The sequence below is a fragment of the Ursus americanus genome, chromosome 24 (assembly GCF_024610735.1).
Source record: "Ursus americanus isolate L20-20 chromosome 24, mUrsAme1.1.p, whole genome shotgun sequence".
NCBI classification, from domain to species: Eukaryota; Metazoa; Chordata; class Mammalia; order Carnivora; family Ursidae; genus Ursus; species Ursus americanus.
The window spans coordinates 40,644,459-40,669,838 of record NC_142150.1 but is presented as its reverse complement, the minus strand read 5'-3'; the positions used below and the strand labels follow the sequence as shown (position 1 = coordinate 40,669,838).

Here is a 25,380-nt window from a genome sequence, read left to right as displayed (position 1 = left end):
GGCTGCTGGAGGTGGCCAGGCCATGTCAGGGTGGGGACAGCACCACAGCCCACGGTCTGTCAGCAGTGGTGGGGTCCAGCTGCACCTGTGGGGGGGCCCATGAGAGGGCAGGGGCCACCCCGGGAGGCTTCAGGGTACAACACTGGGAAGGGGACAGGGTGTAGTGGCCCTGACACACCATCTCACTGAGCTGCCACCCTCTCCCCCACCCCGTCATGTCTGTCCCCCTCCTATGGCTCCTGGCCTGGTGCCCTTGCGCCAGGCTCAGCCAGAGCCCTTGCCGAATCCTGCCCTGTCACCGCCTGTACCGGGACGGGCCTGGAGAGGAGGAAGAGCTCCCTCCCATTCCCACAATCCGCCTCACTCCTGTCCCTGCTCCTGCAAGACCTCTACGGGGTCAGCAAAGGGCTGGGACTCCTACTTCACGGAGTCCCTGAAGCGCCCGGAGCACCACTTGCCTGCCCTCGTCTACCCTACTGGCTCTCCGACCGTCCCGTCTGTACACATGCATCTCGGCCATCGTAAGAACTAAAGACCTTCCGCCCCCACCCCAGCCAAAAATGCTCCATCTCTTGACTCCATTTCATGGCACTGACCCCAGAAGGAGCTGGTCACACGCGCTGTCTCTGGTCTTTTCTCACTCTCCTCCACCCACTGCCACCCCCTGATGCTGGAGCCAAGGTCAACTATCGGCCGCACAGGAGATGTTGAACTTGACCTGGAAGCAGCAGCATGGGATGTTTGGTCACTCGCTCCTTCCCTTTGCCTGCCCGCCTCGCTGGCCCGGGTCCTCCTCATGCCTGGTCCACACTCACCTCCTTGGCCACGTCTTGGGGCTCCAGGTTTCAAACCACCCAAATGCTGATGCCCACCAATTATGACCCGACTCTAGACTCAGATATCTCAATGTCCACTCGGAATCGCCGCCTGGTATCTAGCGAGCATCTTAAGACCGACACATCTGAAAACCAAACCCCCACCGTCCCCACCGTCCCCACCGCGCTCCGTGGCCCGGGCCCGTCTCAGCTGATGACAACGCCACCCTCCAGTTGCTTGGACCAGACCCCGGAGTCCCGTCTCCTCTCCTTCATCTGTTCCACTGTACATGGGTCTAGCAAATTCTGTGGACTCCACCCTCAACATCTCTAGCACCTGACCGCATCTCATCTCCGGCGTTCTCACCGCCTGGCCTGAGCCATATCTCCCCTTCGGAGTAGTGTCACGCTGTCCTCGCTGGTCGCCCGGCTGCCGCCCCTGCCTGCAGTCTGTCCCCTACCTCTGCTGCTGCTCCCTTCCCAGCAGAACGTCAGCCTCACCAGGCATGGGCCGGGTCTCTCTGCTACCGGGGGTACCGGCAGCGCCCAGAGTGCTGGCGTGTGCTAGAAATACAAGAGCCACTGGGCCGATGTGGACAGTGTGAGAGAACCAGCTCCACGGGAAGTCAGCAGGTCCACCGACCCAGTGACTGGCAGGTGGAAGCAGAGGACCCGTCTGGTGGCCCGGCCTGTGACGGGAGCGAGAGAAGGACAGGCGTCCTGCTTGGTACCCGTGGGCCCGAGGTGCTGGCAGGAAGACACACCTCACGTGAGGACAGAGCGTGGCTGGCAGAGACGGGCACCCGGCAGGCCGTGCCGGCAAAGGCCAAGACAGACCGCTGGGCTGTCTGGGGACGGGGACAGTGGAGCCCCCAGGGCTGTGGCTGCCTGTGACTACGACAGCCAGGGAGTCGCTCACCCGTAAAAGGGCAGCTCGTGGCTCTTGAGGAGGTAGGCGCGGTAGTGGGGGCTCAGGGAGGCCCCGCGCTCGCCGTCGGTGCCGACCGCCTCCTTCACTCGGCAGTAGGCGTTCAGCAGGCCCTGCTCGCCTGTCGCTGCCTTGGCCCCCCGGCCCCGGAAGGCAGCAAAGAGCCCGTGGCCCCGCTTGCAGAGGTGGGCAGGGAGGAAGGAGTCCAGCTTCTCCCTGCGGAGGAAGGAGGAAGGGTGCCTGGCATGAGGAGGGGCCGAGGTCCTCAGGGTGTGGCACGCTCCCGGGCAAGGGCAGGCGAGGCCCCGGACCAGGATGTCCAGAGATCCCAGTGCCGTGGGCCCAGCAGCATGACTGGTGGGCGAGAGGCCTAAAGGGCAGGATGGGGGAACGACAGGGGAGCTGCAGCCAGGCCCGCCTCCCAGCCGGCCCGTGCTGGAGGGCCGCGGCACAGCGCCTGTGTCAGAGTCAGGACGGCTTGCATTTCTGAGCCAGTGGAACTCTGACAATGACAAACGGTGCGGCAAGTGACCTATAGCTCTCCACGTATTTTCTGCCAAAAAAGGATATATTTAAAAAAAACCAAAAAACAAAAAAATCCACCAACCTACAATCCATCAGCACAGGTTCGAGAAGGAAAGGAGATTTCCAGTAACATACAAACATAAAGTCGGTAAAGTAAGCTGCTCCTGGCACCAGGCAGCGCTCCGGTGGCACGGGCTGGGCACTGGCTGCTCGGCCAGCCGCAGCCGGACCTTCTCAGAGGCCCCGGTTCTCCACCGATAAAACGGGGACACAAACCGCTACATGCTCGGAAGGGCGCCGGCACGGGCCCGGCACCCACTGTCGCTGAGGATGCCATTCTCACCTCAGAGGGGAGGCGGCTCTGCTGGGCCTTCTGCAGGACCAAACGCCCCTGGCCACTGGCAAAGGCGGCCCGGCCGGCGGGAGGGCTGAGGCGAGGATGGAACCCGTGCTGGCCCGAGGCCCGACCGCGGGGCCGTGTGAGGAGGGGTGTCTAGGGGGCTGCCACCCTTCTCGGGGATGCTGTGGACGCTTTCACTGCTTATGCCCCCACAGCCCTTCTTCCAGGAACAACTGTCGATTGTCATCTGGAAATCCAGTCTTCCCCACTCCCATCCACAGGGTCTGGGCAAGCTCAGGGCCAGCCCCTCAGCACCCTGGCCACAGTGTCCCCTTTGGGTGGACGTGAGGCTCGGCCAGGCGAAGGGGACGTCAGAGTGGGTCTGAGGACTCTGGTGTGGCAGGGGAGAGGCGTCTCCCTGGCAACACACAACTTCTGTGGCTACTTGGCCTGCCTGAGCCCGAGCCGGCCCAGAGGACGCGGGGCTGCGCCAGGAGAATGAGGACAGGCGTCTGGGGATCTGAACGGAACCCCTACACCTCGGCCACCTCTGGACCTGTTACTCGGGCTGACAAAGTCCCTCGAGTATAAACATATGCTGTCAGCTGCGACAGGAGCAGACAGGGCCCAGGGCCGGGGTTCCCATGGCCACCAGCCCCAGCCAGCTCAGCGGGGAGCCCTCAGGCTCAACCGAGTGACCCGGTCCGTGCAGGAGCCCGGCTGTTAGTCACCTGTCACCCAGCACGGGGCCCTGTCCCCTGCAGTGCTGGGGCGGGGCGGGGCCTAGGAGCAGGCCGTTCACTGTTCGCTGTCTAGGGACAGGTTCAGTGGTCACAGAGGTCCGAGAACGGCCTGGTCTGCTTCCACGGCAGATTCAATTCACACAGCGACGAGCGCAGCCTCTTGAGAGGGGACGGGAAGTGCAAAGCTAGCGTGCTGGAGTATCTGAGGAATGGGGCCTCGTCCCTGGAGTGTGGGACGGAGCTGGACTGTCACTGGTGATGGAGGTCAGTCCTGGGCTGCAACCCCAGAAGGACAAGCTCAACCCCCTCCTGACCTCAGACGGAGGCTGGGCCCCACCCTCACGCACACCTGGGGCTCCTCTCACGGATGCCATTTCATCCAAATCTCCCACTTCTCAGGCCCCTCAGGCCAGTGCAGATGAGGAAGGGAGGCTCAGAGAGGTGGGGTGACTTGCCCAAGGTCACACAGTGTCAGGACCAGCCCTAGAGCCTAGGTCTCCTGACTCCGGATCATAGGATTCCAGGGCAACCCTCCCTACCCCATGCCCCTGCCTTGGGGCACACTGGCCCTCACCTCAGGGCGCAGGCAGTGGGCTGGCCTGCCTGGTAGGGCCCGAGCTGCACACGGCACACCAAGGCGCCCAGGGCCTCACAGTCCTCCACGTCGCACGGGTACCGTGCGGCCAGCACGTTGCCTTTGGCCTCCTCATAGAGCAGCCGCAGGACCTCCTCGTCGTGGATCTGTGGGCCGGTAGGGAGGGGCTGCTCAGCTGCTCGGCGCACCAGTGCCCAGGGGTCTAGGGACACAGGGCACTAGGGATGGGTGGTCCCGCCTGGGGCTCACGGCCTCACCTGGAGCTCCCGCCGCTTGGGGAAAAACACGTTCCTTCGGAACTGCAGGGAAGGCTCATCTGAGGAGAGAGGCTGGGGTCACCGCCCGGCCCCCCCTGCCCTGCCCGGCCCAGCGCTCTCCCCTGGCAGGTCCAGTGCCGCCCTCACCCACCATGACTGACAGACCCTGAGGGCTGCCCAGAGAGTGGGATGCCTGGCTTATCTCGGCGTGCTTGCTGTCCCCCAGCCCGCCCTCTCCTGGCTTCCCGACAAGGGACCTGTGAAAGCCGGTAACTGAGGCCCAGAGGCCCAAGGGGCTGCCCGCAGCGCAGAGGCCTCCCCTCCGGGCCCCACCGCCAGCACCAAGGAGCCCCCGGGGCCAGGAGCGGCTGATGCTGCCCGGGGAGGCCCAGGCGGGCTGAGACAGGGACGCACGGGCAGCAGCACTAACCCATGGCCACGTCGTCGTCGGAGGCGTCGGAGAAGCGCAGCAGCAGTTCGGGCCACTGGCGGCCGAGCCTGTAGGGCTGGTGCTTGGGCTTCAGCTGCACCTCTGCAGGACGAGAGGGGACACGGCCGCGTCTGTGGCTCTGACCGGTACGACTGCCACCCGCTGACACAGCAACGCCGACGGCAGTTGTGCCCGGGGGTTTTAAAGATTTATTTATCTACTGTTTGAGAGATGGGGGGGGAGGCGGGGGGCAGGGAGGGAGCGCGCGGGTGCGTGCGCAGATGCAGGGGTGGGGGGAGAGACAGAGAGAATCTCAAGCAGAGTCCCCTGCTGAGTGCGAAGTCCGACACGAAGCTCGATCTCATGACCCTGAGGTCGCGAGTTGAGCTGAAACCAAGAGTGGGTCGCTCAACCGACTGAGCCACCCAGGAGCCCCAGTCACGGCCAGTATTAACTGAGCAAGTACAAGCTTCCAGAAGCACTTCAAGTGGACTACGGGCATCTGCCCCGTGATAACACTATCCTCATTTCACGCGTAGGGAGAAATGAGGCTCAAAGAGGTTAAGTTCCTTGTCCAAGGTCACCCGAGTGAGAGAGTCAGGCTCCAGGCAGTGCCAGCCTCTGACTGCTCCCTACAGCACTGAGGGTGGGCTGGAGCGGAGAGGCTGTGGCTGATGGAAAGTGCCAGGGATGGTGGTCAGATGAACCCCACAGGGCCATTAGGAAGCAGACCCCAAAACTGGTAACTGAGGCCCGAGGGGCTGCCCTCCCCTGCCCCTGGCAGAGCCTGGGCCTCCCCCTCACTGGGTCCCACCTCCAGCATCTCCCTCAGGAGCTCTGGCTGACCTTCATTCCATGCCATCCAGCTCTCCCACCTCATTTCCTTCCCATTCCCTCTCCCACTCTGTTCCTGCCATGCTGGCCTTCTTCAATCATTTGCACCTTCCCACCTTGTCGGTGCCTCAGGGCCTTTGCACTTGCCATTCCTCCTGTCTCAGGTACTCTCCCCCCTAGACCCTCACGTGGCCAGCTGGCTTGGGTCTTGGTTCTAGTGTCTCCTTCCCTGGACCCTTCACTGAGGCAGCCCCCCCCCCATCACATGCCACCATGCCAACTGCACCCTCATTTGGTTGTCTTTACAGTATTTACCACTATCTGATGTCACCTCCCCATTGATGCCCCACTAGCCAGTGAGTCCTCAGATCACTCCGGCAAGAGTGGCTCTGTCCCATTCACTGCCGTACCCCCAGCCCACCACAGACCCTCACAGAGGTGGGCAGAATGGCCAAGTGCACCACTCACGCCCAGCCCCTTGACTCTGGGCAGCCAGCTGGCCCTGGGACTCAACACCCTGCACCAGTAATGAGAAAGTGCTTTCACCTTATGTGCCGGTGACCATGGCCTTTGAGAAGTCAAGGACCGTTTCCGAGTGATGAATGGACATGGCTGCCGGGGGTAGAGGAGCAGGGAATGGTAACCATCTATGCCATCAACTGACTTCCCTGTCTTCTGACCTCGCTTTTGACCCCTATCTCCCCACTTAAGCCCCCACCAGAGGGCCCGGTGCCTTATCCTGCCAGCTTAAAGCCAAAGGTCCTCATCTCTGTTCTTTGGGCTTCCCTCTGGTCCCTGATGTTAACCCAAAACAGTAGTCATAGCCTTCAAACGGGCCTCCCTCCTGCCCACAGCTTCTCCCACCCACCACTGCATTCAGCTTCCTCACACCCCTTTCTCCTCCAACATTTCTCAGATTCAAATTTCCCAGAGGCTCCTCAGCCCTCATTTCCAATCTAGATCCTTGACCACACCCATCCGTTACCACCCCTGCCTCACCACTCCCCAGGAGGGGGACTGGCCATGCGCCCCCAGCGGCAGTGTCCTCTCCTCCAGGAGAGGCTCCCTCTGCGACCCCACCGACCCAGCCACTCAGCGGGGCCTCCGTGTGCTTTCTACCTGGACGCTCCCAGGACGCCAGAGCTGGAGGGCACAGAGACCGTCCACGGAACAGGTGGAAAACTGAAGCCCGAAGAGGGACTGCCTGCCTAAGGCTGCCAAGAGTTAGTGGCTAAACCAGGACCCGAGCTCCTGTACCACACTTTAGACAGAGGTCCCTGAGGGCGGGACACCTTCAGTCCTGCTTCCCAGTGTCCCCAGTGTTTAGATCTCTGGCCAGCACGGGGGTGGTGGAGACAGCACCACACATCCTTGCAAGGTGAACAGGGTACCTGACGGGCTGGGACCCCTGGACACACTGAGGAGGAGAGTGGACCCGGGACAACGGTGCCCTTCCTTCTGCCTACAGCCCAGCCCTGACCCCGAGTCCCAGAAGCTCAGAGGACTCCCATGATCACAGCAGGACCCTGACCCTGCGGTCCCACACACACTTTCAGACGGGGCATTGTCTGGAGGCTTTCACCCAAATGAGCCTGGTGGACCCCGGAGCCTGTTCCATACAGAGTGACGAGGGCACTGAAGAGGACAAACACTCCCCAAACATCCAGCTTGTGGGCGGCTCCAGCAGACAGCACCCCGTCCCTGCCTTATAGCCCTGCGGCATTTGTCACTGCTTAACCCACTCTGGGTCGGGGGCAGCCAAGGGTTCCGAGGGACACGAGTCAGAGCTGAAATGGCCTCTCAGCCTTCCTGGACCCAGCTTGGGAACTAAGTGTGCGCTGACTTCATGCTGGGGCCTCTAGCCACCCTCGTCCTGGACAGGGCGGTGCCCCAGGGTGACCCTGCCGGCCACACAAGCAGCCCATTCATGTTCTTGCGAGAGGGGAGCAGGAATGTGATGAGGAGGGAGTGGGGGCGGAGGAAGCAGGAGGAGACAAGCGGCCCAGCTGCAGGGACAGGCAGCCTGAGGCAGCACGGGGGCCAGCCACCCCCCGCTTCCCAGATACAAGCCAAGGGGCCCACAGCTTCGGCCAACACCCGGAGAGTGAAAAAGGGGCAGCTGAGCCGGGTGGGGAATGGGTGGAGGAGACGTGTCAGCAGGAAGAGGGTGGGCGAGAGTAGCAGCTGTACAGGAAGCTTCCATGGGGGGGTGGGGAACACGGACAGGACGGAGACACATGGGAGGGGCACTCCCTCTCCCACTAGGCTGGCAGAGATCTCCCTCTAGGGTAGAGGCACAAATCCCACTGGCCTCGAGAAAGAGGTAACCGCTAGGGACCCTGAGGGACCAGTCACCCTCTTCTTGCCCCCGTTCTTCTACAAGAAAGGAGAATATTAAGCTCAGCAGACATGCCTGGCCCTGGCACCTTTTGGGGCCTTCTCTCCTTTGACCCCCTTCCTGTGCGAGCCAACAGGCTAGCGGCCCTATTCGGAAGCCCCAGAACCTCCCCTGCCCCCACTCCCGCTCCATCCCTGCCTTGGGATCTCAGCCTGAAAGGGCAGGACACAGGCGGTCCTGGACCAGAAGCTAAGCAGAGCTGCAGAAAAGTCAGGTTCCCGTCTGTGCTGCCCTCCCACTTTCAGGGGTGGCTGCTTCTCGGGCTAGGCCCCACCTTCCTCCCTGCCCCCAAGGAGCAGGATGCAGTTCCTGCTTCCATTCTGACCCGAGTCCTACTACTCACTGAACCCACCACTCTAAACCTCAACTTCTCACCTGCAACACGGGGCTGGGCCATGAGGGTAAGCAGAAATTCCGCTCAAGAAATGCCAGCTCAGGCTGTGGCACAGACCACGTGCTCAGTGAATGTGGATCCCTTCCCTCCCTGTCCCCCAGTCCTGCTCCACCTGATGCCCCAGGCTCCAGCACCACTGAGGCTAAGGGGCAGGCTTGACCCTTCCTCTGTCACCAGCAGAGAGAAAGAAGGTGGGGGCAGAAGAGCCAGGTGTCCCCTCGGGGCTCTGGGGCCTAAAAGTGGGGGCTAGCTCCAGGCTGTCCACAAGTCCCACCTTCTCCTGATGGATAGTGGCCAGAGGCCCCCTCCCCTGACCTTCCAACCCTCCAGCCTGGGCTTCTCACTGCCAGGCCTTACCCAGCAGAGGGGACACAAGCCAGAGTGCGAAGGCATCCAGGGCGATGTCTGGGAGCTGCAGGACCTCACGGACAGCCCGGTGCAGCTCATGGGCACTGAGCGATGGCAGGTTCTCCACGGCCAGGGGCAGCACTGTGTCATCCGCCAGGTATACCAGCACATCAGCCGCTGCAACGGAGGTTCGGCAGGGTCAGCTGGGCCCGCTACCTAGGCATAGGAACCCTCTACCCCCCACTGGGGCTGGAGCCCCCACACTACACCCCTTAGGGTGACCAAGGCTACACTCCAGAGACGGTGGCCCAGAAGCCCCAAAGGACCCTATGAAGAGTGCGACTGAGATTTACTTGAGACCCTCAAACCACCCAAAACCCAGCAACTCTGGCCCAGGGACCAGCCTGGCCCCACTCTAACTCCCAAAGGTTCAAATTACTGCACCCCCGCACACTTTCCTGGCAACCCCAAGGACTCTGCTGGGCTTCCTCCTTGACAGAGAACATTCCATAGGTGGGGACTGAGTTAGAGATAGGCCGAACCCATCCTGAGATTATACGTGTTAGTTTATCAGGCTGGGAGGCAGGAGAGCTGCGAACCCACTATTATCCTTAGGCGAGCAGCTGTCTCTCTCTGGCTCAGGCTAAGACAGGATAGAGGATTCCTAAGGTTGCCCCAAGGTAAGGCAATTTCCAGGGCTCAGCTTCCATAGGATTCTTCACGCCTCAGGACTCAATACCATGGCCTTTCAGGACTATCTAAACAGGCGAGGAGAAATACAACCTAAAAAGTTGAGTGTTTACTTGTGACAGCCCATAGTATTCTTATTGGGAGCCTGGTGCCGAAGGGAGACCCTTGGAAGAGCAGCCAGATTCAAATCCCCGTCCCTGGAGCTACAGGTACCATGGAGGAGACTGAGTTTGGAGGCCGATATACTGGGGTCCCGACCTAGCCTGGGCCCGGGCGAGCAGGCTGACTTCAGCAAGTCCGTCAGTGCCTCATCTGTAAGGCAGGGCGAACACCCCTCTCTCAAAGCATGGCTGTGGATCAAATGGGGGTGAAGCCTATAAAGGCAAAGGTGGTTTATCATTAACACAAGTGAAAGCGCATTTTGGATTTCCAGTCTGTTCTGCTGTTACCGCTACTTTCTTGACAGACCATAAAATCATCTCCAGGAGGCTGTAATTCTGACTCACTTTTCAGGTAGGGACAACTGAGGCACTGCAGGCTCTGGTACCCAGTGACTTAACCTCTCTAGGGCCCAATTTCCTTCCTTATAAAATGAAGATAATGATCCCTGCTTTCAAACTGCTGTTTGTGAGAAAGAAATCAAAGAACGTGAGCGTGTCACTTTTCATTCATGAGATTTCATTTGAATTTCACAGCTCTGCAAGATGTGCTCCTTTTACAAATGAGAAACGGGAATTTCAAGAACAGTACCCACCTTGGCCAACAGCCTAGTGACACAGCCCAGCTGCTCTTCTACCACTTCTCCACACCTCCACAGACCTTATTTGTTAATGAATATATAAAATTCTCTCTAATGAAAGAGATGACAAGCCAGGGCCACTACCCCAGGGGCTGGGTCCCCAGCTGGGTATGGAGGGTAGGTGATGGGGACAGGGACCTACCTCGAGCTCCCACGGAGGACACGCTGCTTCGATGGGAACGCTCAGCGGGGCCCGGTTGCTCAGCATTGCCTTCTGTCCCATTCATCTGCAGAGAGAAAGAGAAAGAACGGTTACTGGTGGGGGTCCAGGGATGTGAGGGTTGGGGAGCCCCTCAAGCTCCCACTGAAGAAGGGCGGAGTTCCGGCTGATCTGCGAAGGTGAACAGCGACAGCTGGAGGCACCAGTGTGCAGACTAGCGGGTCTTCGGCCAACTGGAGGTCGAGGCTGGTGGGAGGGGTCAGGGCGCCGATGGTCTGGAGCGGGGTCGAAGCTCGGCTGGCCGGAATGCCCGGACAGGGCACGGCGCCCTCCCAGCCGGGGCGGGGACTCGCGCAGGGCGTCGCCGCGCTCTCACCTCGCAGGGAGTCAGTGCCCGCCGCTTCAGCCCAGGCTCCCGGTCTGACCCAGACCCCCAGCTCTGGCTCCCGCCCCGAAGAGGGACAGTTCCGGCACCGCTCTCGCTCTTGCTCCCGGGGCTGCGACGCGGAAGCTGGGGCGGAGGAAGCGCGACTCGCACGGCTCCGCCTCCCAATCCACAGGAGCCAATGGGAGCCCGGGGCTGCGGCGCACGCGCCCTGCCCGGCGCCCGCGCGCCCACTCCTCCCACAGGCGGGCGCAAGCCTGGGGCTCCCGGCTGGGTGGACTCAAGGCTTGCTCACGCTGGTGGCCGCCAGGTGGCCTCCCAGCCTCCCATGGGCCTGCTCACTGGCCTGTTAACAAGGTGTAGCGAAGGTTCAAGGAGATCGGGAATGGTGGCCGGGAATGGTGGCCGAGCTCGGCACTCACTCACTCGCGTGTGGATTGGGGCCGGTCCCCTCCCTTGCAGAAGGGAGATGCTACCCGGGACGTGTCAGGGATCCACACCGTTCTGGGTTCTGGGTAAAGGTGACTCAGGGAGCAGGCTGCACTCTAGCGCCCCTGGGCCATGAGGGGTGATGGACTCTTCCGCCGTGGTCAGAAGGCTGGGTCCCTGGCCAGACTCAGCCTGGACAAGACCCTTCTCCTGCCGGCCCCAGTTTCCTATCTATAAAATGTAGAGATTGAACTCCATGACCTCCAGCGACTCTCAAATTATATGCTAGAAACCCAGGCCAGGCACACTTGATTTTCCAAAGAGCAGTCACATGGGCCCTCTCTATCTTAGACACATAGTCTGGAGACCTTGAGCCATTCCCAGGTTGGAAAGAGACGTTGGGGCTGTGAAAAGAGACAGGTGTGAAATCACCTATCCCAGGGTCACGTCACCAACATGTCCAGGCAACGCCAGTGTGTGTACACCTGAGGTGTAGATCTCAGGGAGAAAAACAGGTCCGTGGGGCACCTTCCTGAGCCAGAAGAACCAGAAGTTTTTCTAGCCACAGCAATGGGCTGGGTGACCAGGGATGGGGGTGGGGGGCAAGAGGACGAGTGGGCTCACCCTGCCCTCATTCTCCAGCATTGGAAGGCAGCCCCGCTCTAACTCAGTTCAAGTTTCCTCAGTATAGACAGCTCTTGACCTGCCTCCAGGATCGATGCTACCGCATACTTGAGCCCATTACACAGTCTTCCTTGCGTGAACTAAGGACTCAAGGAAGCTCAGACGTGAGCTGGAGAGAGGAGTGTGCAATGACAAACATCCCGTCCGGGGGCTCCTGGTGGCTCAGCCGGTTAAGCGTTGGCCTTTGGTTTAGGTCATTCATAATCCTGGAGTGTTGGGATTGAGCCCCACATCAGGTTCCCTGCTCAGAAGGGGGGGGGAGTCAGCTTCACCCTTTCCCTCTGCAGCTCCCCCTGCTTATGTGCGTTCTTTCCCTTTCAAAACAAACAAACAAACAAACAAACAAACAAACAAGCATCTCCTTCCAGGTTCTAATCTCTGAGACCTCAGACCAGAACACAACGGCTTGGTGGCCTCCCTTAACCAGCTGGATCAAAGTGGGAACACAGTTCAGTGTGGTTGAGTGCTTACTGGGTGCGGGGTCAGGGCTAGGGCAGTGGATGGAGACCCAGGTGAGACACTGCCCTGCCCTCAGGAAGCTAAGTTATGGTTTATTAGGGAGTGGAGGTAGAGGGGGAACAAGGAAGCCCAGGAGAAATGCATGTTTATTTTATTTTTTGAAGTAATTTCTTTTAAAGATTTTATTTATTTGAGAGACAGCATAAGGGGGAGGAGCAAAGGGGGAGGGAGAGAGAGAATCTCAAGCAGGCTTCATGCTGCGGGGCTCGATCCCAGGACCCTGAGATCATGACCTGAGCCAAAAGCAAGAGTCAGTTGCTTAACCGACTGCACCACCCAGGTGCCCTGAGAAATGCATGTTTAAAACTATATAAGATAACAGAGTTGCCTTTGGAGCTATGGAAAACCACAGCAGGAGGAGAAGCGTCCTCAATTCCTGAGCCCTGCAGCATGCCAGGCCCTTCCCTGTGTCTCTTCAGGTCATCCTCGGGGCCCCTGTGGGTAGAACGAAGAGTAACAGTGGCTGCCGTTTGTGGTGTCTGTACAATGTGCCAGGCTCTTTTCTAAGTGTTTTAATTCTTATACCACACCAGGAGGTGCGTAGTAGAGAAAACAGGATTGGCAAGGTCAAACAACAAAGCTGACGTCTGGCAGTGCGCACAGTGGTGGTAAGGAGCCTGGAACCCAGGTCCAGTGAAGGTGGGGGCACCGGAATGAAGGTGGGGGGCACCGGAAGAGATTCCTGAAGACGCTCCCAGTAGCGGGAAATGTGGGAGCATGGTGAAGACCCCAAGGAAGCCCTGGGCAGTCAGAGCCCAGTAGGTGAGGCTGGGAAGATGGGGTGGCACTGGGGGGGGTTTGTGTGTGGTGGGTTTGGCGGGCGGTGAGGAGGTTTTGGAGATTGCGAGCTAGAGGGGGACGAGGTCAGAGCTCTGCCCTGCCAGGTGGAAGACTGGCCTAGTGGGACTTGCAGGAGAAGAGCCCAGCCAGGGCTGGGGCTGCCCTTTGGCAAGGCTCCAGGGAGGGGTCGTGGGTCTGCCTTGAACGGGCGTGGTGGGGTGGGACGAGAGAAGAGAGTGGGGCCCATTCTGATGTGAGGGCGACAGCTGTTGGGCCTTTAGAGCCAAGAGGCTCAGCGATCAGCTGGGCTGGTTTCCCGCTTTTGTAAGCAGGAAAGGACCTCAAGGGTCACAGAAGGGATCCCCCACCATTCCTTGGGAGAGAGTGAGCAGCAGAATGAGGACTGCAGCGCAGCCCTCGGCAAGAAGCCAGTGCTCAGGAAAGTCGCTGGGGCAGCCCAAGGAGCCCCGGGCGTCTCTGGGAGGAGGAGGAGGTCAGAGATGAGCCCTGCTTCCTAAAACCCGTCTCCCCGTGAGGAAGGAGCGGCGAGTGGGTTCTACTTCAGCCACAGTGGGGAAGCGGAAGTGTGAGTGGGATTGGTCCTTGGGGATCTGACGGGGAACGAAGAATTGCAGCAAGATCAGGAGGAGCTGGTAGGGGTATTGCTGGGACCTCACATTCTTTGGGGCGCTTTGGCAAAGGGGAGAGAGAAGTGGAGGCCCAGGGCTGGCTGCAGGGCTGCCCACTCACGCAGCTCCCTCACTTGTCCACTCATTCATTCTTGCAACGAATGTGTATTTAGTGCCTAGTCTCTGCTACGTGCTGTGCTGAGCCCTCGGGATAACACCAGGGAACGAACAGCCAGAAATCCCAGCGCAGACAGACAAGTTAAATACTGGTGCATCAGAAGGTCATGAGTGCCATGGAAGAAAGAAGAGGAGAAGGCAGGGAAGGAGCACCAGGAATGCCGGGCAGGTGATAAGCTTGAGTCCAGGCTGGGCCAGGGCAACAGGGAGAGGGAACAGCCAGTGCCCCGTTTGAAGAAGAAAAGGCGCTGCACCTTGAGGGCTCCTAGAGCCTAGGAAGGACTTCAGTTTTCACTCTGAGCAGGATGGGACCCTTGCAGGGTGTGGGGCAGAGCACGGACATGGTCTGACTTGAATTTCAACTGCATCACTTTGGCTACTAGGCGGAGAACAGACTGGAAGGGGGCAGGGGCGGAGGCAGGGAGGCCAGGCAGGAACCCAGGTGGAAGCCATGGTGGCTTTGGGCCAGGGCGATAGCCGTGGAGGAGGCGAGGAGGGGTGGGATTTGGAAGCTGCTTTGAAGGCAATGCTAACACCATTTCCGGGACGGTGGTGAGGTGTGAGACAGAGGGAGGGGGCAAGGGGGCTCCAAAGGTTGGCACCCACATTTGGAGCCTTCACACATTTCTAGGAACAGTGACACTTGCGTCCTGGATCCCTGTGCCCTGGAAAGAGGACCCTGCCCTGGTCCCACTTCTTAGCATACCTAAGAATAGAATCTGACAGAATATCTTGTGGCCGTCGATGCAAACAGGTTACATCAGCACCCCGTACACTCTGTTAATGTCGGACACTCATCATCTGCAGCAACCTCAGCACTTGGCCGGCCTGTGTCCCTAGGTCCGCCCTGATGTCCCCCCCCCCCCCCTGCCATGCATCCCAGTCCATCCGCATGCTGCCTCCAAGTCCGGGGGACTGCCCCTGGGGTCCCACGCCCCCCTGCCTAGGAATCACTGAAGAGTAATGGAGATGTGACCCCAAACGTGAACACCACCCCCAGAAACCCCCTTGGATGACCTCCAGAGCCCCCCGAAGGACATGGGAGAAAAGAACCTTGGGAGCACGTGCCTTGCCACAGATCGGCGGACTGGCGCTGAGACAGGAACCCCAGTCTGGACAGCACCAAAGCCCCTGCTGGCTCTACTGCTGTCCTTTGCCCCCCCTCAGGCAGAGAGAGAGGACTAGAGCAGGAAAAGTAAAAGGACCAGGCAGGCGTGAGAAACACGAGGCATGAGCCATCATCTGATTTGTAAAAAGATGCAACGAATTTTTAAAAGATGGAAAATATCACTTTCAAAAACAACAGCGAAGAGTGAGGGTGCATAACCGGACTCAGCTCGTAAGGAGCCCACGGGCAAGTGGAATCACGATTCACGCTCTAACACACTCCAAGGATTGGCCTCAGAGAAGGTCGGCGGAAGGAAGCAGAGGGGGATGCAGGTTCCTGCCTTGTCAGTTTGGGCTGTTGCCCAAAGAGACATGGGCATTTGTAACCCCAGAGCTGAGACACCTGCCACCCTTGATACATGCAACGCCCCAGCTTGTCCCCTGGGAGGGAGGCCTGGACAAGACAAGGCCAAGCGAGGGAGGCTGTGACTCACGCCAGGGAGGTGGGGGAGCCGCACATCACCCTGGGAGAAGGCAGGGCTTCAGGCCGGGAAGTCACTCCTCTCGGGGTTGTTCCCACCCTGTCGGCTCTGGGGTTCCCCAGGGCCGCCGGGACCGCACTGGTGGCCATGCTCTGTCTCTGCGGGCCTGTCCCGGGTGGGCGGCAGCCTGGTGGGCGGCGATGTGGGGACGGAGGGGGTTTGGGCTAGCCAGGGCGGCCGGCAGGGCCTTGCCCTTGACTGGCTCGGTAAAGCCTTGCGGGCTGAGGCCGCCCTGGAGGAGGGGCCTGGCTGAGGCCCCGCCTGGTCCCGCGCAAGGCTGCAAGGCCACCGTTGGCCAGCAGGGGGCGGGCCACCTGGGCCATCGTCCCTGCCGGGAGATTTCACACTGGGCGCACACTTGCTCCACGGTCAGGGCCACCCGAGGTGGCTCCCTCCCCTCTCCTGGTGCCGCGGTCTGGGCACTAGGCCACTGCTCACCCTCCAGGCCGAGTTAAACATTAGTGGGAGGTTATCGGGCGGGCGAGGGAGAGGGAGATCGGGGTGGGGACGACAGACGCTCACCAGCGTCTCCTCTGTTGCAGCCACCAGTTCCGCCCCTGCCAGACAATGCCCGTGGAGGAGTTTGTGGCCGGCTGGATCTCTGGTGAGACGGTTTTCTTCCTCCTGTCACATCCCCCCTAGCGGTCGGTCACTGCCTGGGGACATAGCAGGAGCTGAGACCAAAGTCCTGGTGCCTCTGGAGGACCCAGAGCTAGCTATCCCAGAGCCTCCTGGCAGTGGCCTTAGGGGCACGGGGAGGAAGGTGCAGGTCCTGAAGCCAACGGGAGCCCTCTCCCAGACACCCCTGCAGACCTTCACTGCGAACCCCATCTCCAGGCCCACCCTGTGGGGCTCAGAAGGGAATTTCACCTTTGACCCCAGCAGCTGTCCTGCACTCCCCTCTGGGTCTCTGCCCTACCTGGCAATGGGCTGCATGCCCTGGCGCTGAAGGACTGTGTTGTGGACCCAGCCCAGCTTCTGGGTGACAGCTCCCTCAGAAGAAAGAGAGGGACCTTCCGAACCTGCCTCCTGAGGCTGTGACCTCGCCAAGGCTCCAGAGCCAGCATCTGCTCTAGAGGGCAAGATCGGGGCGTGGGGAGGTGGCCTGGGGGCTGGGCTGCCTTCCCCCGGGTGCAGGCAGGACTCCCCGTAGGGCCCCCAGCTCTGTACTGCTGGCTGAGGGGCTAGAGCACGGGGAGGGCAGGCCTGGTCTGGATCAAGGCCCCGTACTCAACAGCAGTCGTGAGTGGAAGGGAGGAAGGAGTCAGGCCGGCGGGGAGGCAGGAGCCCTGGAGAATCTCCCACGGCCCCACAGTCAGATAAGCAAGCGGGACAGTCAGTGTGGGACACTGTGAGAACGCCGCGTCTGCGGCTGGCTTCTCCCTTCTGCCTGGGAGTCCTCCTGCAGGCCAAGGCTATCTCTCATTGTCCCCTCGTCCCCACACCTTCCCAGCCCAGCGCTTGGTGTGGGGGAGGATGCAAAGGGGCCAGCTGGAGGAATTTCTTTGGAGTCTGGCAGGAAGGCGGGGCCCCATTTTCTTCTGCCCAGTTCTCCTCTCCTCAGCCAGGCGCAAGGGGCCTCACTCAGCATCTTCTTACCACACAGGAGCTCTGGGCTTGGTCCTGGGACACCCTTTTGACACTGTAAAGGTGAGTCGAGGGGAGGCACCCAAGGAATGAAGGATGTCACCTGGACCGGGTGTCAGGATGCCTATGACAGGATGCCTTGAGAGCAGGGCCTGGCTGATGGGGATCTTTCCTATCCATCCTGTCCTGCTGTCATCCTGCTGGGCAGAGGCAGGAACGGGGCTGGAGCCATCCCTGCCCATCCCTCCTGGGCTGCCTGCTCTGTCCTCCTCATCCAGGTGCGGCTACAGACCCAGACCACATACCGGGGCATCATCGATTGTATGGTTAAGACTTACCGCCATGAGTCGGTGGGTGTCTTGCTTCTTTGGGGCTTTGGCATGGGAGGCATCTGGGTGGTCAGTGGCAGCTTTCTTCTCCCTTGGAAGGGCTCTGGCCCTGGAAAATAGAAGACCAAAGTCAGGGGCTCCTGGGGGCTGGGTGGTAGCTCAGTGCCCCGAGGATGGAGCTCAGGCTGTCCTCAGCCTCCCGTCGGCAGGGCTCAGGAGTGGTTTCCGGCCAGAGGAGACCCTGCCGGAGCTGGGAAGGGCAAAGAGGAGGCCCCCTTTGCCCTAGGGTCACCATGTCTTTCTACAGCTTCTGGGCTTTTTCAAGGGAATGAGCTTCCCCATTGCGAGCATAGCTGTGGTCAACTCCGTCCTGTTTGGGGTCTACAGCAACACGCTGCTGGCACTCACAGCGACCTCCCACCAGGAGCGGTGGGCCCAGCCGCCCAGCTACACGCAAGTCTTCATAGCTGGCTGCACTGGAGGGTTCGTGCAGGTGAGGGCGAGGTGCGGGCCCATGTACACACAGGTGCTGTCAAGCACGCACACGCAGGTGCAAGCACGCCCACTCATACCTCCGGAGGGGGGTGCCAGCCTCAGTGCTGAGGGAAGACCTCTCTCCCAGGGGACCTTTTGCCCTGGAGAACTGATAGCCCTCCCAGAGCCCGGAGCCCAGCCCCTCCAGCCCTGCTGTGGTCCTGGCACCTCTCCAGGCCACGCCCTGCTCAGCCCCTCTGCGTGCAGCCTCACCAGGCCCCAGTCCATAGATCTCGCTGGGAGAGGCCAGGGTATTAATCATTAAATAGCTCCCATCATTTAGTTTTGGTCTTTGTTCTCAGCACTTAAGTATCCGGCTTTTGATTGGTGGGCTGGAGAAAAGAGGGGCCTCCAGGCACCAGGGGGAACCCCAGCTGATTGGGGGGCATGAGCATAGAGGCAGAGGGACCCTTGCTGGCTCCACCCCACACCCCAGCCAGGAGCCTAAGGTCACCCTCTATTTGGCACCTGCCCTGATGCCCCTAACACATTTTCTGGGGCAGAGAGCAAGGACAAATGTCAGAGTCAGGTGGCTCACTCCAGTGAATTAATGATTCATGAGACCCCAAAAGGTCCTGGCTTTTCTTCTGCCCCTTCTTGTACAGAGCACACATGTTCGCATTTTTCAAGTCCTGAGACCTGCACCCCACCAAAATAAGGAAGAGAAGTGAGACTCCATGCTAGTGGCTGACGCAGCCAGGCCCAGCTCCTGTCACCCTCCCCTCCAGCTCGCAGAACAGATAGCAGAATTGGGGACTGTAGGGTCACGGATGGGGACCGGGTTCAAGGACCAACAGGAACCCAGTTTGCCATCAAGCCCACAGATTCGGCTTAACAGGTCTCAGAGCAGAAACTGGGTTTTAGTGTGGAGATGGGGAGGAAGAGGCAGGATGTGACTCTGGCTAGCCCAGGGCACGGGTGACAGACAACCTGTGACGTGCACACAAGTTGCTTTTGGTTCAGCAAAGGCTGACCCCTTCAAACACTGTGGCAGCGTGTGCCGTCCCCACTGCGCCCGCGGGCACGGGATGGGGAGCAGAGGGGCCCTGACCTGCCGCCGCCATCTACTCTACCTTTGGCTCAGCCATTTCCTCACCGTCAGGAGCCCCGGGCTCAGGGGCACGTCCCCTGGAGAAGCCCGGAGCTTGGCACTGCCCGCAGGCTCTGAGGGATGACATCAGGAGCCCGGCACTGGGCACTGTCCTTCCTGCAGGGGAGGAAGCCGGCAAAGTCGGTCCATCACCCTGGGAACATCACTGCCAGAGCCAGCTTCCATGGCTGAGGAACTAAGCTCGTGTACTTCCCACGAAAGAAACAAAACCCACAGAAACCCCTCATGACACGCTAACCTCAGCCTGAACTCAATTCTCAGCTGAACTTGAACAGCTGACCCTCACATTAGCCCCTGGCCCCAGCTTCCCTCCGCACCCACCCAGAACCACCCTCAGTCCCAGTGCTGCCCCAAACGTTTGTCCCTTCTGCCCCTGCCAGGTGACAAGAGTCCTGGGACCCACAGATCCCACCATCACCCACCTTCTGTTGGGACCCTAGTGGTTGGGGATTTGCGGGAGGCAGGAAAGGTTGGCCCAGCGCTTGACTCCCTCAGGGGTCCTCTGAGAGGCGTCCCGCAGGGAGTGGGGGGAGCGAGACTGTACGAAGTTGAGTCCCCAACAGGACGGAGGTGGCCTCCTTCACTCTGGGGAGGGGTCAGACCTGTCTCACCGGTGCAGACTGAATCCTTTCCTCAGACCCCCCCCACTGCAGGTGCGCGCTCACCCCTGGCTTTTGGGAGGCTAGAAACCTACCCCACCCTTGGAGAAACAGTCCAGGATTGTTTCTGAGCACGGCCAGGCCAGTGGCCCCAAGGAGACGGGCCGTGCCGCGGGCTGTCAGGCTGGCACTGAGGGCGGCCGTCTGGCCTGTGCCCAGCCCTGCGGGCAGCGGGAGCAGCAAGGCCCCGCGGGAAGAGGGGGCCCTCTCTGCCCACCACCTTCCTCTAGTTAGGATGGGCCACCGCTCTCACCCGGAGCCCAGCCCGGTTCTCCGTGCTTCCTTCCCTACAGGTCTACTGCTTGGCCCCTTTTGACCTCATCAAAGTCCGGCTACAGAACCAGACAGAGCCGAGGGCGCGGCCGGGCAGCCCCCCGCCCCGGTACCGCGGGCCTGTGCACTGTGCGGCGTCCATCTGCCAGGAGGAGGGGCCCCGGGGGCTCTTCCGGGGAGCCTGGGCCCTGACGCTGAGGGACACCCCCACGCTGGGCATCTATTTTGTCACCTATGAGTGGCTCTGCCGCCAGTCCACGCCCGACGGCCAGAACCCCAGTAAGTGGAGTGGCGTGAGCAGGTGGGGGACAGAAACGTGGGGGAGGGGAGCTGGCCCTTGCCGCGGAGGATGGGGAGGGACCCTAGGAATGGGGGGGCGCTTTGCTCCTCGGTCTGACACCCGCCTGGGCTTCCTGTGCCCCAGGCTCAGCCACAGTGCTGGTGGCCGGGGGCTTCGCAGGCATCACCTCCTGGGCCGTGGCCACCCCCTTGGACGTGATCAAGTCCCGGATGCAGATGGCGGGGCCGAAGCACAGGGTGTACCGGGGGGTCCTGGACTGCATGGCCCGCAGCGCCCAGCAGGAGGGACTGGGGGTCTTCTTCCGGGGGCTTACGATCAACAGCGCCCGCGCCTTTCCCGTCAACGCTGTCACCTTCCTGAGCTACGAGTACCTGCTGCGCTGGTGGGGGTGAGCGTGGCCGGGGGGCGCCCACAGCTCCCCTGCCGACCCCCGCCCGACTGCCCAGAAGCAGGCCAAGGCGAAAGCACCAGCCTGCCCTTCCGAGTCGAGAGGCTGGGCCCTTCCTTATGGGCAGGCAGCCATGGGGAGCAGGATGCCCGGGGTCCTGGACTCGGGAACACAGGGCTGGTTTCAACCTCCCAGCAGCACGTGCCGTGGCTCCCGTGCTCCCTGAGTCTGTGAAGCACACGCACTGGCCCCTGGTGCTGCTGACCTCTCTGAGGGGTGAGCTCGCAGGGCTGCTCTCCTGGGCGCTAACCACCCCCTGGATTCCAGCAACGCGACCTCACCTGCCCCCCACGTCCCCTCCTGTCACACTGCGCCCCCGCACACCCCCACTGGAGAGCAGCCTTCTATCTCCTGCTGGTCCAGAAGCCTTCAGTGGCTCCCTTGGCCTGTGGGAAGAAGCCCCGCCACCCCCACCGCCTGGGCGCTCTCCTCTCTGGGGGCTTGGGCAGCCCAGCCCTGCACGCGGGGGGGGGGGGGGCGGCGAGGGGCATAGGCTGTCCTTGATTCCCTGCTGGCTAGCCTCGGGCAGCGGCCCCAGGGTGACTCCATCACTCCTTGGCTAAGCCGGCTCCTGGGCCCAGGCTGAGCACTGTCTCCCGGAGTCCTTCCTGGCAGACAAGGGAGCCCCCTTTGTCCCCCCACTGGCTGTGGGGTTTTCATACCACCCAACCCCCCCTTACTCCCCCACCCACCCCGCCCCCTGATCCCCCCCACATCCCGCACTTGCCTTGATCACAGCCCCCCCTCAGTTTTGCTTCAGTTGTTGATTCGCTTCTTGACCTAACCCGGTGACACAGGGAGCTCCTTGAGGTCAGGGGTCAGACTTCTGATGGGTTACCCACTCCAGCCACCATGACTGCTTCCTTGGTCCTGTCCCCCCCATCTTTCCACGGAAAGGTTTTTGCCTGCCAGGCCCCTCTCGGAGTGGTGCCAGAAGTCGGGGGGCCACTGCCCCCGGGGGTGTCTCGCGGCCCGCCCTCACTGATGCCGCTTGTTTTCTTTACCCATCTCATTGCTGAGTGCCAATTACAAGCTGGCTACGGTTTACTTAATCGGCGATAAAGCGGAGCAGAGTTTGTACCCACTAATGTCCCGATCTGCTCTGAGATGACCCTGGGCCCACTCATGGTGACTCGAACGCCTGGAATTCTTGCCATTTACTGGGGGCTCCCTCTAAAAACCATCACAATAGGGGTGCCTGGCCGGCTCTGACTCGTGATCTCGAGGTTGTAAGTTCGAGCCCCATGTTGGGGGCAGAGATTACTTAAAAAAATAAAATCTTAAAAAAAAAAAACCATCCATCGCCGTAGTATTACAGTTTACAACGTTATAGCTATTATCGCAGTCTCGGCTCAGAGACAGTGTGTTACTTGTCCGAGGTCACACAGCCAGTATGCCACATAGCTCGCCTGGACACATCTGAGCCCTGTCACTCTGCTGCTCTGCCCTCCCTGGGGTCTGAGACCGTCTTCCACCAAAGTTCAAACTTACCCAGGCTAGGCCTGCCGGCATCAGCCCCCGTGTACCGGCCGGAGCTCTTCTTCACTGGATCGTGGGCTGCCGATGGCGGTTGGCCCCCTGAATGGTATACCCCCTTCTTCCAGTGTCACAGTGTGGCCGCAGGGCCCATGGCCTGGGACCCAGGCTCTGCTTCCTAACCTCCCTGAGAGCTCAGCGCGCCCCCGTGCTCGGACTTTGGCTCGCCCACTCTTGGCCAGAAGTGTCGACCCCTGAAGGCCCTGCCGGGGAAGCAGGAGGCACCCTGTGGGCCAGGAGCCTGCGTGCGGGAAGCACAGCCCATCTGACCCCCCAGGCCGCTCTGGCACGATGTTGCTGCGATAGATTGGCTCGCGCTTACTGACGCAACAGGCAGGGGCCTGCGGGTTTCCAGGTCAGGGCTGATTCCTCCGTGGTCTGTGGAGCGGGGGTGTCTGGTTAGAAATGCAGAATCCCGGGCCCCACCGGGGACGGACCCAATGAGAAGCTCTGAGACTGGGGCCTAGGAAGCCGTGCAAAGCTCTCGGGTACCTTTTACACACGTTCAAGTTTAAGAAATGGTGTTCAGGTGCTCCTCCCGGCCGAAATGCGTTGCCCTTTCGAGCTGAGGGGGTCGTGAATCCAGGAGAGGTGACTGGAACTCCCAGCTCCGGTGGCCTCCCCTCCTGTCCAGACTCAGGAAGCCTGTGTTCCTGGAATGGAAAAACAGGGTCTGTGTCAGCCAGTCACTGCCCTTTCTGTGCCTCAGTTTCCTCTGATGTCTGGTCAGTTTGTGAGCCCCAGTGGCTGTCCAGCCCCTTGCGGTGCCAGGCATTTGAGGTGGGTAGGCAGTGATGGTCTGATAGTTGTTGGGGGCACGGGGGGCGGGGGGCAGTGGGTGCCTGTGGAAGAGGAGGTGGTGTTTATAAATGGGCGAGAAGGGAGCAGGGGGTCAGGGTGGTCCTCTGTAGTTCGCCATGAGTCACATTACCAGTCAGCAAGAGAATAAAATTTAAAAATCCTTTTTTGATTTGGTTTTAGTTAAATCCTCTTTTGGGGTAGTAATTACACCCATAAGCCTGCCTCAGTACTGTCCGTTTTCCCCATCTGGTTCTTTCCAGAAGTGTCTCTGGGGGCTGGAACTCCTCTCCTCTAGTTCCTCACTTAGAGCCAGAGAGAAGGCAGGCCTCCCATGGGGCTGCTCAGTTCCGGGCCGGCTCCTTCCGCTGCCATGACAGGGCTGCTGGCTGGGCTGCCCGAACACAGTTGGAGTGAGGTTAGGGTTAAGTGTGACAGGGTTAGTGAGGCAACAGCTCACTCCTCTTTCAGAGCCCAGGGAAGGGATGCAACGGGAGGAAAGGAGGGTGGAAAGACAAATATCAGGCAGGAAGTGGCCAAGGATTTTTTTCTTTTTCTTTTTTTTAACTAGGCTCCACACCCAGCATGGAGCCCAACATGGGGCGTGAACTCACCACTCTAAGATCAAGACCTGAGTTGAGGGGCACCTGGGGGGCTCAGTCGGTTAAGCGTCTGCCTTTGGCTCAAGTCATGATCCCAGGGTCCTGGGATGGAGCCCCTCATCGAGCTCCCTGCTCAGCGGGAAGCCTGCTTCTCCCTCTGCCATTCCCACTGCTTGTGCTCTCTCGTTGCTCTCTCTCTTTCTCAAAGAAAAAAACCAAAACCAAAAACCAAAAACCTCAGCTGAGATGCTGAGATCAAGTCAGACACTTAACGGACTGAGCCCCCCAGGCAACCTGTGGCCAAGGATATTTTTAAAAGCCACGTGTTTTTACATCAGCAGGGTCTCGTAGTACTCATGTTAAATTCCTCAAGGAACTAACACACTGTTAGAGGCCATGGTTCTTTCTGAGAGCTCACTGAGATCGAAGGAGTCCCTAAGAACCGAATAGCAAATGCAGCTGCTTTGAGGTCGGCAGTGGGGCCGGTGTCTGAGCCTTGCACGTAAGGAGCCTGTGACCTGGGCAAACGTACAGAGCATCTCGCCGGTGTTCGTGCTGTCAAACGTGACACTTCTTTTTATAGCAGTGATCACAGTAGGAGAAATTACAGGAGGCTAACTGATGAGGACTCCCTGCACGCAGGGACAGGGAGGTATGACACGCCAGGGGACGATTCTGGCTTAAATACTTCTTCCAGACTCACTAACAGCTGAGCCACGGGGAGGCACTTTGCAAATGTGACTTCGTTGGTGTTTCTAGCCTCACTGACCACTGTCCTGAGCCCCAGGCCCACACTGCTGGCTGTCTCTGGTCACGGATCCTCGAGCGTCCCAAAGTGCCTCACGTTCCCCCTCAGCCTTCTCCTGCTACAGTGCTCTGTGGCCCAGGAATGTCCTCAGGCCTAAAGTCTCAGAGAAGCTCCCCTCCCACATCAAAGGAGTCCCCAGGTCCTGCTAGCCCTGCTTCTAAGGTGTTCTAGGACTCACTCCCTCTTTCTCAGTCATGAAACCACAGCCCTGATCCTGTCCTGAATCTGGACAAATAACTCAACTTTTTCCCACTCTCCTTGTCCCCCTCGATGGCTTTCCATTACTCTGAGGAATCAAGGCAAGCTCTTCCTACAATCTTCAAGGCCCTCAGACATTCACCTTTTTTTGGTTCTTGAAACAACCACATGCCTTCTCACCACAGGACATTTGCATCTACAGTTCTCACGGCCTGTGCACCTCCCACTCATCCTTCTGCTGTCATCACCACTTCCTTAGGGAAACTCTCCTCAGCCTCTCTGTCTAGGTCAAGTTCCTTTGGCTTATGCCAGTGGTTTGGAATCACCTGGGGGGCTTGTTCAAATGCAGATTCCTGGGTCCCATGCTGGGGCAACTGAATCAGTAGGTTTGAGGAGACTCCAAGAAGCTGTGCTTTCCGAGGTTCCTCCTGATGCTGCCGGTCTGGGCCACCGTTTGAGAAGCACTAGCTTGTGCTCTCACGTAATCCCCACTTCATCTGGAATCACTCGCTTTGTGTGTGTGATTCCTTTCTGATAATTGTCTTTCCTCCAAGCTATGAGCTCCGTGAAGCAGAGATCTTGTCTGTTTTTGTCCATCATCAAAATCCTAGCAGGCTCACAGAGCTGCTCAGTAAAGAGCTTTGAACAAATAAATGAATGAGTAAATGAAAGAAAGAGTCCCCTCTGG

General features: G+C 59.9%; 2 protein-coding genes across 8 annotated transcripts in view; one reads left to right on the top strand and one right to left on the bottom strand.

Annotated features, from left to right (window-relative positions):
* Positions 1 to 22,857, bottom strand: part of FRMD8 (FERM domain containing 8) — a 34,646-nt gene extending 11,789 nt beyond the window's left edge. The window contains exons 1-8 of one of the 4 annotated variants that reach the window (XM_087855021.1): positions 22,779 to 22,857; positions 17,434 to 17,533; positions 10,239 to 10,323; positions 8,617 to 8,784; positions 4,634 to 4,735; positions 4,204 to 4,262; positions 3,926 to 4,092; positions 1,735 to 1,959 (exon numbers count right to left, since the gene is read on the bottom strand). In XM_087855021.1, coding sequence (XP_087711147.1) covers positions 1,735 to 1,959; positions 3,926 to 4,092; positions 4,204 to 4,262; positions 4,634 to 4,735; positions 8,617 to 8,784; positions 10,239 to 10,323; positions 17,434 to 17,439 — 812 coding nt within the window. In that variant the 5' untranslated portion in view covers positions 17,440 to 17,533; positions 22,779 to 22,857. Of the gene's footprint in view, positions 1 to 1,734; positions 1,960 to 3,925; positions 4,093 to 4,203; positions 4,263 to 4,633; positions 4,736 to 8,616; positions 8,785 to 10,238; positions 10,324 to 10,632; positions 10,791 to 15,460; positions 15,574 to 17,433; positions 17,534 to 17,996; positions 18,076 to 22,778 lie in introns of those variants that run through there. The other 3 variants (XM_045775551.2, XM_045775553.2, XM_045775552.2) reach the window with 3 other exon arrangements.
* Positions 15,555 to 22,784, top strand: SLC25A45 (solute carrier family 25 member 45). 4 transcript variants are annotated; one of them, XM_087855022.1, is made up of 6 exons: positions 15,555 to 15,623; positions 16,051 to 16,112; positions 17,115 to 17,158; positions 17,732 to 17,917; positions 20,022 to 20,280; positions 20,426 to 22,337. In XM_087855022.1, exons 2-6 carry the CDS (start codon positions 16,076 to 16,078, stop codon positions 20,692 to 20,694), a joined length of 795 nt encoding a protein of 264 aa, XP_087711148.1. In that variant the 5' UTR covers positions 15,555 to 15,623; positions 16,051 to 16,075; the 3' UTR covers positions 20,695 to 22,337. The 4 variants fall into 4 exon arrangements, with proteins under 4 accessions (XP_087711148.1, XP_087711149.1, XP_045631544.1 ...); XM_087855023.1 differs by lacking the exon at positions 15,555 to 15,623 and adding an exon at positions 17,304 to 17,445 and having other exon boundaries at positions 20,426 to 22,332; XM_045775589.2 differs by lacking the exon at positions 15,555 to 15,623 and adding an exon at positions 17,374 to 17,445 and having other exon boundaries at positions 16,057 to 16,112; positions 20,426 to 22,331.
* Positions 22,858 to 25,380: the final 2,523 nt, after the last annotated feature.

Coding starts and splice junctions, on each gene's coding strand:
- SLC25A45 (XM_045775588.2), top strand. CDS start 17,192: ATGTCACCTGGACCGGGTGTCAGGATGCCTATGACAGGATGCCTTGAG. Junction 17,918..20,021: donor GCACTGGAGGGTTCGTGCAG/GTGAGGGCGAGG, acceptor CCTTCCCTACAG/GTCTACTGCTTGGCCCCTTT. Junction 20,281..20,425: donor GCCCGACGGCCAGAACCCCA/GTAAGTGGAGTG, acceptor CCTGTGCCCCAG/GCTCAGCCACAGTGCTGGTG.